This window comes from Ornithorhynchus anatinus, chromosome 8 (assembly GCF_004115215.2).
Source record: "Ornithorhynchus anatinus isolate Pmale09 chromosome 8, mOrnAna1.pri.v4, whole genome shotgun sequence".
NCBI lineage: Eukaryota > Metazoa > Chordata > Mammalia > Monotremata > Ornithorhynchidae > Ornithorhynchus > Ornithorhynchus anatinus.
The window spans coordinates 18,857,204-18,870,007 of NC_041735.1; the positions used below are offsets into that span (position 1 = coordinate 18,857,204).

The 12,804-nt window shown below is 43.1% G+C and overlaps 1 protein-coding gene across 14 annotated transcripts in view; it reads right to left on the bottom strand.

Annotated features, from left to right (window-relative positions):
• Positions 1-12,804, bottom strand: part of KCNQ2 (potassium voltage-gated channel subfamily Q member 2) — a 115,147-nt gene that overhangs the window by 31,882 nt on the left and 70,461 nt on the right. For 10 of the 14 annotated variants that reach the window (XM_029070393.2, XM_029070390.2, XM_039912804.1 and 7 more), the window contains one exon: positions 12,031-12,060. In XM_029070393.2, coding sequence (XP_028926226.1) covers positions 12,031-12,060 — 30 coding nt within the window. Of the gene's footprint in view, positions 1-4,733; positions 4,788-12,030; positions 12,061-12,804 lie in introns of all 14 variants that reach the window. The other 4 variants (XM_039912800.1, XM_029070391.2, XM_039912799.1 and 1 more) reach the window with 1 other exon arrangement.

A 12,804-nucleotide genomic window follows, 5' to 3' on the forward strand; every position in this document is an offset into this window, starting at 1 on the left:
AATTTATGGAAATCTTCCATTGAGCATAGATGCCTCAGCTTTTAGCGCAGATTACGTCAACATCAAAATTTGGTTGCATCTGTAGTATAGGAAACTGTGATTCAGGCCCGGATTGAGTGATTAGGTGTATGGAAATGACCTTGAACATCAAGCTTGGGCTAGGAAAGGTAAGAATAAAGGACACCACCGGAGGCTAAGCTACACTTGAGTTGTTCATCTGGAAATTTACTTAAAACACTTTTTGCTTTCCCCTTCCAAGTTAATAAAGTGATTTAAGGTCTTCACTTTTGTGGCAAAATGAAGAGTGACACCTTCCCCAAATCACATTATTAGTAGCTGCGGAAATCTAGCTGTGTTTTTTTTTCCAGAAGCAAGAGGAGTTCTGCTACCATCCAGACTATTTCAGAGCAGGTGATGACTTTTCTAGTTTTGCTGGTGAAATACCGCCAAACCCTCAAAATTGTTCAATTCCATACCTGTACTTCTTAGATAAGGAGTAATTTAAAAGAGGATAAGCACAGTGAAGCTTTCATATTTTCCCACAATAGACATTGGAGGGGGAGGTTCTCCAGTTGAACTAGGAAAGTTGTGACTGGACTGCAGCTGTCATTGCAGGGATGAAGATGGGAACATGTGTTTCTGTCGGGGGTAGAGGATCTGGCTGGGTGGGACATATGGGGCTGGCCTGACCAGGCTAATCTTTCCTGCTCTGCTATGATGTGTCCAGTTGCTGAAACAGTGACACTGTTTCCCTGCTCTGAGTGGACAAAGTGGTTGATAATCTGTAGGGTCAGGGGTGACCTAGCCCCACTCTTGGACGACACTTTGCTGCAACTTTCTAGAAAGGACTAGTGCGTTTCACTGTTCAATAATAGTCATGCTAGAGTAATGTTAAGAATGCATTAGTGACTGTTTCTAGAGGTTTTACCCATAGAAATGCATTAGAACATTTTGTGGCCTAATTAAATGGGCCCCAGAAAGGGAAATAGGAAACCTGGCTCTACACCTTGCCTACTGTGTGACTTTGGGCAAGTTATAACTTCCCTGTGACTCAGTTTCCTCATCTGTAAAATGGACATAGAATATCTGTTCTCCTTAGGTGGTGAGTCCCATCAGATGATCACGTACCTATACCAGTGTTTGGGACATATTAAGTGCTTAATAACTACTACCATTATTCACAGATATGCACGAGGATAGGGAGTCCGTTGTGTGGTGATCTATTATCATTTCAGTTTTGGTTGGCTACAGTTTGACCAAGGGATTGGCTCTGGTGCCCCCTAGAATTTAGAGCAGTAGGGAGAATTATTTTGGCCGGAAGGTCACTTACTCGGTTTCACATATTCCTCAGGCTATCACGGTGAAATAGGTTGCTGGGGAAGGAAGGTGAAGTTTAAGACGTAGAAATGACAACTCACTGGCTTCAAGTGTGAAGCAAACAGACTGCTTCCATGGCAGCTAGGAGCCATTGTTGCCATGCTCTTGAATCAATTGGTGGGGCAGAGTGAATCAGGTGGCAGGTTGTATATTGCCCTTAGTTTGTATTTTGTCCACCCCAGAACTAAGCCAGGATAGTCAGACCATACCTGGGGACTGAATGAGACAGGACAATTCCAAGCCATGTTTTGATAAGCCCTTGATTTGGAAATAAATGCAGAACTTTTTGGTGGACTTGAGGGACTAAGCATGGGAACAACAACAAACAAATCAACCTTTCTTCTCTCATCATTACCAACTTCAGACATCACTGTCCCCAGAGATGGTGAATTAGAAAATATCCAACTTCTCTATAGTAATTCAATAGATCTGTTTCTAAACTTTCCAACGTGCTGATTTTAAATGGCAAAGTCCTAGGCTATCTACAGACTTCTTCCTTTTCAAGAGAGAAGCAGGGATTTCCGATTTGAAACTCAGAAGCTGGAGTTGGAGGTGAGGCCCATTCTGGGTTGCAGAAGCCCAAAAGGGTGGATACGTCCATCTAGGGGCCTTATGACATAACAGGGGAAGACCCAGGACCTGGGCAGAATGTGATTTAATAATCTGCATTCCATCAATTTATCAGCTGGTCCACATCCTCATTGAGCTTGAGACCAAGATGTAAATAGAAGCCGGCATTGATAGGGGGCAGAATGGTATACATGGTCTGTCCCTTTTCATTCTATACTCAGAAAAAGACTCAGCTTAACTTGAGGATTTGGACATTTTCATTCTCAGCAATCAACTTTTAGAACCTCATCGTCTCCCCTACTTCTTTGGTGAAACTGTGCGTCATCACACCGTGCAGCTTCAATTCCCAATGACTCGTGCCTTCTCAGCTGCAGAAAGATCAGCACATCTGTCTGTCGTCAGTATGTTAGAGTGCCAAAAATGGGATTGGTGAATGTTTCTTTGAAATGTCAGCTCAGATACATGGAACAGCTTGAGCAGAGCTATAGGGCAGAATAGAAATGCATTTTTGAGGCATTTAAACTCTATGTACCATTCAAGCACTGTTCCAATTGGGGATTTCCCATTTTTGGAGACTTCCTCTCAGAAACCCACACAAACATAAAGAGATTTCTGGTCTATGAACTTATTTCCTCAAACAGGCCCAGTTAAAGGGAGACCTTAGTGTTTAAACCCCCTAGACTTTAAGTTCAGTGTGGACAGGGAACATATCTACCAACCTTGTTACTGTGTACTTTCCCAAGCGCTTAGTACAATGCTATGCACATAGTATGTGCTCAATAAACTATTAAGATGGTTCTTTCCCCTTCTCACCCAAAGCTCCAAGTGCTGAAAAAAATAGATGTATGCCCTATTCATTTAAGAAAGTACAGAATCCTCCAAGATAGTCCTTCACAGAGAGCGATCGAAAGCAAAAAGCACTTAAAAATCTCACACTGGGGATAAATCCTGCTTTGGCAGGCTAAAAGAACTAATATCATAAATTTTAGTAATAAATGAGAGCCAGAGTGAGTCAAGAGTCCCTTACAATTAGGTTTTGCACAGGAGGACAGACACCAGCAACTAAAGAAGTGAGGTAATTGACCAGAAGGAACTAGATTCAGTTTAAACAAACAAAAAACCCTCATTGAAAAGGTAAAATGAACCTTTAGAATGAGTCTCCCCTGACTCATATCACAAGGTGAGAGCAAACATTTTGGACAAGTCTTACTCATCAATAAGAAAGTTATACCTAGGGGCATTTACTGAGCCCATTTTTTTAGTACTCCTAGTGGGACCATCTGAAGAACTTTATTAGCTTAAGCTTTTGTTTGCAGAGAATGCTTCCAGGCAAAGCCATCAAGCAGGGCTCTGTCTTCAGAGTTGACTCTGGCCATAGGGTCTCCTTGGACACCCAAATGTATATATTTCAAGTGGGATGTTCTTTGGGGTCTTCCAGTTGGATAAAAAGGGCAAAGTTTACAGTATTTAAATGAGGTACAGCTGACATTCTCCTGTAACTCTAAAAGCTATTTGTTTACCAACAAGGATAGGTAGTCTTGAGGATTTTGAATGGATTCCCACTAGCATGCAGGGATGTCATGTCACAAGCATGCTGCACTGCTCAGCTCCCTGGCCTCACTGCATTTGCCAATTCACTCTCAGCACATTTTTCTCTCATAGACAGCATTGACAGCATGCGTAGGTATAGTAATTTGACCCCAAGAGACAAGAGTCCACTGCCTGAACTTTCCATGCTTTACTTCTCTGAATGGCTGACTGGCTGCGGGGTGAAGGGGAGGGAGTAGAGTTTGAGGCAAGCAGGAGAATAACAGGCAGAGTCAAATATCAAGACAATAAGAAGGGAAATGATAAATAAATGCCTTAGGCTCCTTGAGGAGTTGGTCAAGGAGTACAGGACACCAAGAGTTCAGAAGCTGATTTGCCCCCTTCTTGCAGGTCTTTTACAGGCCCTAGGGATTTGAATGTGGGATTGGCAATAGCTAAATATTTCCTCTCTAACTGGGTAAGGGACTCCCTTGGAAGCTCTTGGGAGCGTCACCCACAGACTGAGAAAGATGCAGCCCTTGGTCCACTTGGATAGCTTAAAGATTAGTCTTTCTTTAACTGCGTAGTAGAGGTGCTAGACAGTCGAGCCTCAGGGTAGCTAGACCAAATCTTTCCAGGTAATGTTCTCTCTGTAGTTTGCAGGCATCATCTTCAAAAAAAGAGATTTTTCGCCTTTTTTAAAAATCAAAAATGCTATTTGATCTTGTAGCATCTTTACTAACACAATAAGAAAGATCAGTGCTGAATTTTCGGTGCTGGCTAGTAAGTGGGTCAATTTAGAATTTGTCTGAGCAAGAGGGAGAGAGAAGGCAAGAAACCTAGAGGCTTATAACCCATGGCAAATTGTTTTCTGTGACTGTTCTCTCCCCCTCTCATTCACTCCCAGTTTTCAATCTCAGCATTACAAATTTCCCCATTTGTTTGGGTTACTACTTTTGATTGCTGGGATTTTCTTATGTTTTATATATATGCATATATAAATATGCATATTGTATATCTATCTATATATGTGTGTGTGTGTATATATATATATATATACAAATGAACACACAGATACCCTTCATTGGAAATTAAAGTTTCTGTGGGATGCTGTGAGGAAGATTCTGCCGATCAATTTCTTTTTCCCCTTCATCTAGTACCTCTATTAAGCAGAGAAGTTTTTAGAACAGGAAGTAGCAGGGTAGAGAGAATGAGCCGTGCAGCATTGGATTAGTTCGTGCGACGCGTTTCCGGGGTACCTAGAGTTTCCAGAGCAGCATCCACAAAGTGACTCTTTACACGGTTTGCTTTTACTGGAAATGAGGGAGAGCACACATTAGTTCTGGAAGCCAACGCCAAAAAGGAAACTTTTATCATGGTTTGTAGGTGAAAAAATATCTTTTTTTTTTTTTAAATAGGGCTGGGTTCACAGTGGGAGTCCATATTCTTCACCTCCCTGGTATTTTAAAATGGATTTAGAAAATAAAAAAAAGTACAAACCAATCAACAGTTTGCATTTGGAGCTTGAATCAAACTGCTACATGAGAGAATTGAGAATGTCCCTTCTGCCAAGGAAATGGGCTCATTATCTCACCAGCTACTGACTTAGGGTCACAACTGGTTTTTTGTAAACACAGTAAGGAGGACTTCAGGTAAATTCTTCACCTGCCTGAAACAAAGTAACCATTTAAAAAAGAAAATTGTATTTTTTCCCCCTCCAAAGCCAGAATTTGATTTTCTTTCTTTTTTGTTTGTATTATTTTTTGCTATTTTCATGCTAACAATAAAATAATACTGGGAATCGGGGTTTAAGATTCAAAGACCAAAGGCGGAATACCTCGAATCCCTCAAAGCCACTGAGCTAATGAAGGAAGCACATATTGAGAATCAAACGTTTTGGGAGGAACAAAATGGAGCACCGCTTTATCAATTTGCTGCCGCACCAATAAAGCGCCATGAATCCGGCCTGGAGTCAGACATGACTTGTGCTCCCGCCCTCTCACGCCCTTTGGAATTTCCTGAAACAGCTTCCCCTGGTACGGAGTTGCTGCCACTTTGCATAGATGCAACAGGACAATTGGATGAAGCTGAAACACAAGCGAAACTCAAAATTATTTAGGAGGCAATGGCTGGGACTTAGTGGGAGACTTGCCATAAATGAAAAATTGCTCCAGCGGGCAGAGAAGCTAAACCCAATTGATATTGAGAACTTGACAGCCCTGCACACCACAGAAGGACTTTGGAAAGGTGACTCTGTTCTACCTGGACTTTTGTCCCCATCTAATCCCTCTTCCTCCTTTCCTTCCTTAAAGGTTCAAGTTCCCAACCTGACTCTTCTGAAAAAGATGGCTATCACAGGTACACACTGATTTACATGCTAACGGGCACATTTTAAAGTGAAGAAAACTTGATATTAAACTTACCTTACTACCTCATATTACTCTCCCAGTAATTACTGCCTTTCTAAGTTAGCTTGGGGCCATTTTACATTTCCCCATCATAGCCTGGGAAACTGATAGCATTTTAGTGACACTCATCAAAAAAAACAGTTCATTAGCCTAATTGATTCTGCACATACTAATGGCTTAATAATTCTCTCTCTAATGAATTCTGGGCTGTATAATATGGGATGCTAGAACCTTAATTAAGTCCCATGGCAAGCCCCCTGCTCTTTTCACCTTAAGTACAGTACGTAGACCCTTCTAGGCATGTTTCTCTCAATTGCTTTTTTCTTTTCATTCTCATGGGCAATAAAACATTGAAAGTCACCCCCCAAAAAAGCTTCCTTCTCTCCTTGCATATTAAGCAAGGCATTTCCTATGTCTACTAATTGCCTTCACAATTGATTCTCTAACTTTCAGTGAGAAAGAATCCTACAATTTTGGATTAACTCTGACCATATCTGGTGAACAACTATGAGCCAACCAATATCTCTTTGTTGTTTTTTTTTTAAAAAAAAAAAACCCACATAGCACTGTTCCCAAGAAACATCCCTGCCCAACTTTCAACTTTCCACAGTCTGATGTGTTCAGAGAAAAAGACCAGACAGAATTTTTCAGCCTGATTTAGCCAATGGACTAATTGTGACCCATTTCACCAACTGAATGTGGAACTGCTTTAAGGCAGTAGGGGTTAAAAGAATCTCCCTTCCTGCCAGTCCTTTCCCCCTCAGATCCATGAGCAAGTAGGCCAGAGTCCTGTCTTGTCTCTCCCCATCTCAGCATTGGCTCTGAAGCCTGTTTCATAGATGGAGCTTTGTTCAAGTCAGCCAAAGGGAGTCGTTACCACCGCCTGAATTGCAAAGCGGAAAACCACGCCTAGAGCAGTTTGCAGATAAGCAGAACCGTGCAGATCTAGAGAATTGAGTGAGGGTGACCCAGTGCTCAACACCCACACAGATTCTCCGTTGAGACCAGACAGACAAAAACACAACTCAACACCCTGATCTTCACTTCATCGGCGTGGGGTCGCAGAGGAGAAAGATGGACACAGACAGATTATAAAGTGAGAAGCAAAGTGATACATCAAAATGATGAGGGAGGGCCACCCCCACTTACCCAAACGTGAACAAATGAAGCAGGTGGAAATGACAGCGAATGAAATGAGGTAAGACAAAGAATAGTTAAAAGCATTTACCTGGCATCTATTAAGATTTGTCAGAATCCTGCAGGACTCCAAGTGCTGGCGTCACAATAACACCAGAAGCGTTCTGGCTTTTAAGAACGGATTGGAGTTTGGGCAACTTCAGAGTGACCCTCTAAGGGTGCAGGTCTCTTTAAAAGGCTTCCATGGAAGTCTAACTTGCCAGATGCCTCCCAAACCTGAATGCCAATCAAGGAAGAAGTGGCCAACTAACAGCAAGACCTTGATGGAAACGACCGCCAGATCAACACTGGATTCACGATTTCTTGATGTCTCTGGGCATGAACACTCCAAATTATACTTGAGCCTACCCATTGGATGTTTGTCATGTGGTTGGGCTTTCTTGCAAGTGTTGTTACCATCTGCCTGAACAAATGACAAACTGCCCTGCCCACTATTTTGCCAGTAGCTGTGCAGCCACAGTTGAAGTGGGAAGAGGGTGCCAATGTGCCCTTAAATAATGTTCCCAATTCAGTTAGTGGCATTCCCAGCGTAACAATGATTGCCAAACCTTGCCCAGGGTCATAGCTAAAAGGTCTTCTTGCCTGTCCCTGTCACTAAATCTTGACATCAAGACGAATCTGAATCCACCGATGGAGAAATAATGTGAATACAGGCCAGTCATCAGGGGAGGTTTACTGCCAGCATTCAACACAGAAAACAGAATCTTCAATTTTTATTTAAAGACAAGCCACAGGAAGCAGCATGGCCTAGTGGAAAGGGACCAGGCTTGGGAGTCAGGTCCTGAGTTTGAATCCCAGCCTGCTGTGTGATCTTCAGCATCACCCAACTTCTTTGTGCCTCAGTTTCCTACTCTATAAAAGGGGGATTAAATACCTAGGCTCCTTCCTTCTTCGACAGTGATCCCCATCCACCCCAGAGCATAGAGCAGTGTTTGGCACATATTTAGCATTTAACAAATGCCACATCATTATATAGACCAGAGACATTTAAAAGGGGGGAGAAAAGTAAGAACTATTCATCTGACCAGCTGCTGCAATGTCCTGGGCAAAGGTGGAGTTTTTAAGATATTTTTGTCAATCAAGAAAAGGGCAGAAGACATTTGAATTTGAGAGATTTCATGTGTCATGAATTTTGGGGGGGGGGGGGGGGTCAATTAGTGACAAAAATCCAGACTGGTCAAACGTCTACAATATGTGTCAAATCTGAATGAACAGTGGGCATTACTGAAGCTGGTAACAATTCTGGAGATCATTTCCCATTTTCTACATTTAGGAAAACTCACAACTTGTACCCGTACTGCAGCTAATTGATAGAAGTTACTATCCTGAGGAGATGCTATTTATTCCTTCTAATAGAACACACCAAAGAATAGACTTCCTCTAACTAGTCACACTGTGTTCAAATGTGGTAGGTCCAATCCATTCAAAACAAGGTCTTGTAAACCCCCTGCATTAGTGTGCTATAAACAGGTAACCAATAATTAAGAGTGTCACTCTTTGGAGTTCTGCAAGGGAAAATATTTTCCCATTACCCCATTTTCCATGAATCAAATTACTCCTCAACTTAGTGTTGTTTCTAAAAGGGGCATGGATTTGTGGAGTGCAGTGGTGAAAATGGAAGTGAGGGGTCAGAGAAAGGGGAATGAGTGGGCTCTGTGCCACCCAGCCCCTCTCTGAAGAAATGCAAAATTGCTGTTGTACCGTGTCACTGTCAGTTCAGCATCAAGGTCATATTACAATATTAAGGGGAAGAGTAGAAAGGAAGTTTGTTTCATGGAAAAATAGCGAAGCTAGGCTGCATTAAAAGAGGAAGGGGAGGCAGAGAAGGAGGATGAGGGAGAGGTTGATGAAAAGGAGGAGGAAGAGAAAGGACATTAATATCAAACATAGTAGGGTAGGGTACTATAGGGGGCTTCCTCACCTGGAATACTGATTCCACTGATTACAACCTGATCTCAAAAGGGACAGAGCAGAAATAGAGAAGATCCAGAAAAGAGGAATGACCATGGTTAGAAACACTGAGATAACCAATCTAAATCTGAAAGAGCAGGGATACAGAGAGATGCAGAAAGCAAATAGAGACAGAGAGACAGACAAAGGGACACAGAGACAGGGAGACCAAAAGAGAGACCTGTTTTGGGAAGGAGCAAGTTCCTATAAATAGTGCATACCCTCATAAAAGACTTAAGGAGGCCAATACCTCATGACTACTTCTTCCCATAGCACAAGCAAGTTTGGAAGGCAACCCAGTTGAAGTAGGCAAAAAGAAAAAATATGACTTGGATTCTAATCCCAGTTCGGCTGGTGGCCTACTGTGTGATTTTTGGACAAGTAACAGCTTCTGTGGGCCTCAGTTTCTTCATCTGTAAAATGAGTAGAAGTTAGATTGAGAGCCCCTTGTGGGACAGGGACTGTGTCTGAGTTGGTAAGTTTGTATTTAACCAACTGCTTAGCACACAATAAGTGCTTAATAAATGGCTTTATTATTATTATTATTATTTGGTTCCATGTATACAAAGCCTGGAGAATTCATGGGGATTTCGTTCCCAAGTGTAAATTCTCAACAAGCCAAGTCCACAAAGCCCCCCCTTCCTTGTTCAGGCTACAGCAGGAGGGCAAAGGTCAGAACTAGTTGAGGTTCTCTAACAGTTCGTCCATTGACAAAGACTCGAGAGAATCACTGGACTCCAAGAACAAGGATTTCCAGCCTTCTCCTCTCAGGGCTTCAGGTACTCTTCTTTGAAGGGAATCAGGAAGAAATTTTCTTCCCTTTTATACCATTAGCCGTGGCCTGAGAGGAAACAGAGAATGTATAGGGAGTAGGATGGTGAGGGTGAAGGAGAGCTGGAGGGGGAGGGGGATGGAGGGTGACAGGAGGAAGGGGAGAAAGAGATAAGAGGGGTGAGAGTGGCAGAGGGGCAAGATGGGAATGTTGGAAGAGAGGAGGTGAGGGAGGGGAAAGTGAGGAAAGTGGAGGTAAAGGGAAGCTGAGGTTAATTTTTGCCTTGAACACCCAGCACAACACCCAGCACAAACTCTTGTACTTTCAAGAGGAGTGTCAGGCCTCTAGTTACCTTGAGCAGAGCAGAGCCCTGTTTTCTGAAGTCAGTAACTGAGGGACTGCATTCTCTCTCCCTGCATAAGGCCTAGTCTTAGGGAGACGTGGCAATCACGAGATGTGGGCAGCAGGGCACCGATCCAAGCTTTGAAAATTTGGAAAACGAGTTTACTGTTAGCCCATTAGCATGTTCACTGATCATTTTTGCTGCAAAAATGCAGAATGGCATTTCTTTCTCCCCTCGATAACTCTCTGCAGTAATGTTTACCCTTTCAGGACAAGGCCAAGTGTGAAAATTCAGTCAAATCTAGCTTACTGAAAATGACCTGGGTCCTTAAGGAGAGACGTAACGGTCAGAGGTGGAATGAAGAAGGGATAAGGGAGACATCGGGCCCAGGAGCAGCTGGGAAAGAACCCTAGAGGGACATCCCCTCAACCAGCTCTGGGCTTCTCCCTGATCTACCCCCCTTTAAATCCTCTAAACCTGCTGGAAGGTGGAGGGATCAGGAAGAGGAGGGTTCTTGGCCCACAGCACTAAGGCACACGTGCCCACTCCCTGCTACCTCCCATGCTCAGAGACGGTGTCTAGAGCTTGTCCCTGGGAGCTGGTAACAGTCCAGTAGCTCCTGACTCCTCACAGCACCTCCTGGGCTTATGCAAGACCAGGAATCAGACTGTGTCAACCATGACGCAGACTTACCACTGCCATCTTGGGGAAATGCCTCCAGGGGTTCTTCCTAAGCCTTGCAGGAGGACTATGTTGCCCAGAGCCTGCTCCATGGCCCATTTCCTCCCACAGTTCTGTGGGAAAACAGGAGTGGGAGGAGATGGATCAAGAGAAGAGATGGGGGGAAGGTTCTGGGTGTAAGCTGTGCTGGGCCGGGTCCCTCATCAAACTTCTGCCTTCGCTCTGCTGCCTCCCTCTGCCCCAGCAAACCCTACATGTGGAGTGAGCTGGAGCAAAAAGGGAAGCAGGTGGGAAAAGACTACATGTCTGTCCTATGAGCTAGGTTCATATATTCCACCATTCCTGGAGATCTTCAAGGGTGAGAGAGCACCCATTGGACTCTTCTGAGTGCTAAGGCAATAATATCGCTGTTTTCAGCCAAGGTCAAATTGGGGAAATATAATCTTGAACAAGACCCTGAAAAAAAAAAGGGTAGAGCTTTGCTGGGTCATTCCCAAGCTATCCTTGATCTTCCCTGGTGACTGCCAAGTACACTTAGAGCAATGTCCTATTAGTCTTGAAACAGGACCCATTCTCCTTAGAAACCCCAGAATGCTAGAGTAATTGAATATGTTTTCCCTCTCCACACAACATTGGGATTGGCCAAGAGAAAAGGCAGGAATTTAGCTGTGATACCTGGAGCATAAACGACATCTCAAAGTGCTTTGGGCACCCAGGTCTGCACTGGTTTCTCAGGTTATGTCCTTAGTTTGGAAAATCACAGATAAGGAAAAGTAATAAAAAAGAGCTTTGTCTCAGATGCGTAAAAAGGCAACTCTTATCTGGGAAAGGTTTTTGCTGGGAGAATTGGTCCCCACACACCCACAGGCTGCCATCAAATGCACCCAGAGGCCACTATCCACATAACCGCAAAGTAATTCCAAAATACACTGTGGGAAACACTAAAACAAAGAAAAAGTGATTTAAGGACCAACATCACCATTATGCACATGATACATAAACACCCACACACAAGTACAAACACACAGAAAACATGAACACACGCTGAATTGCAGAAAGCACACACAGAATCTGTCCTGGGGCACTCAGCTCCCTTTGGCTGAATACATCACACACAATTGTCTATCCCCATAATCTATATACACACACATTGATATATGGTACAAAAAAAAGCACAGGAAAGGAGTGCTAGTCATGATACAGACCTGGGTGATGGTTCTGGCTGAGGTTCTTTCCTTTAAACAGAAGCAACAGTACATTAGTAGTAGAATCAGGGACAACTGGCATAAATACAATACTGTTTGAACCCAACCCAAAGGACCATATCAAAACACAACAGGATCGTAGGTAGAGTTGGATGCTAGAGATGAAGATGATGGCTTTATATATTTTCCTTGGATTCTCAGAAATAGGTTGGTATTCCTTAGTATTTATAAGGACAAGCAACATGGACAAAAACAAACCTCTCCTCTCCAACAGCATGGAACCAAACGAGGCCTGTATTTTTTGTCATTATGTTTTCCCAACAATGGAAAGACCATCTTCCTCTGGCCACCTGCCAATTCAATTAGGCTGGGAAATACAAAATAAAACCTCTAACAAAAACTATAGTAAAACATCTTTATAATGAACTCTAATAACCAAGCTTTCATACAATTCAGTTTTTTATTAGTCAAAGCAACCCACTGGGTAATTCCAAGTATTTTAATAAGTCATCAGAATCCTCCCATAATAAGTCATCCAAAACCACCCCTTCCAGCTTCATTATAATGAGGTAATGTTGCATTTCCCACACTGGAAATGTGTGGACCCCCACTTCCCTGAACGACCACATTCTCTGAGTTAATGACAAAGGAGAACACAACATAGGTTGACCCAGCCACTGTCTCTGGAAGAAGAGGCTCTCATGAGAAAGGAGCCTAGAATCACTCAACAGCCATTCCTCTGACCAGCCAAAAAGACTCCTGGGATCCCTCAGG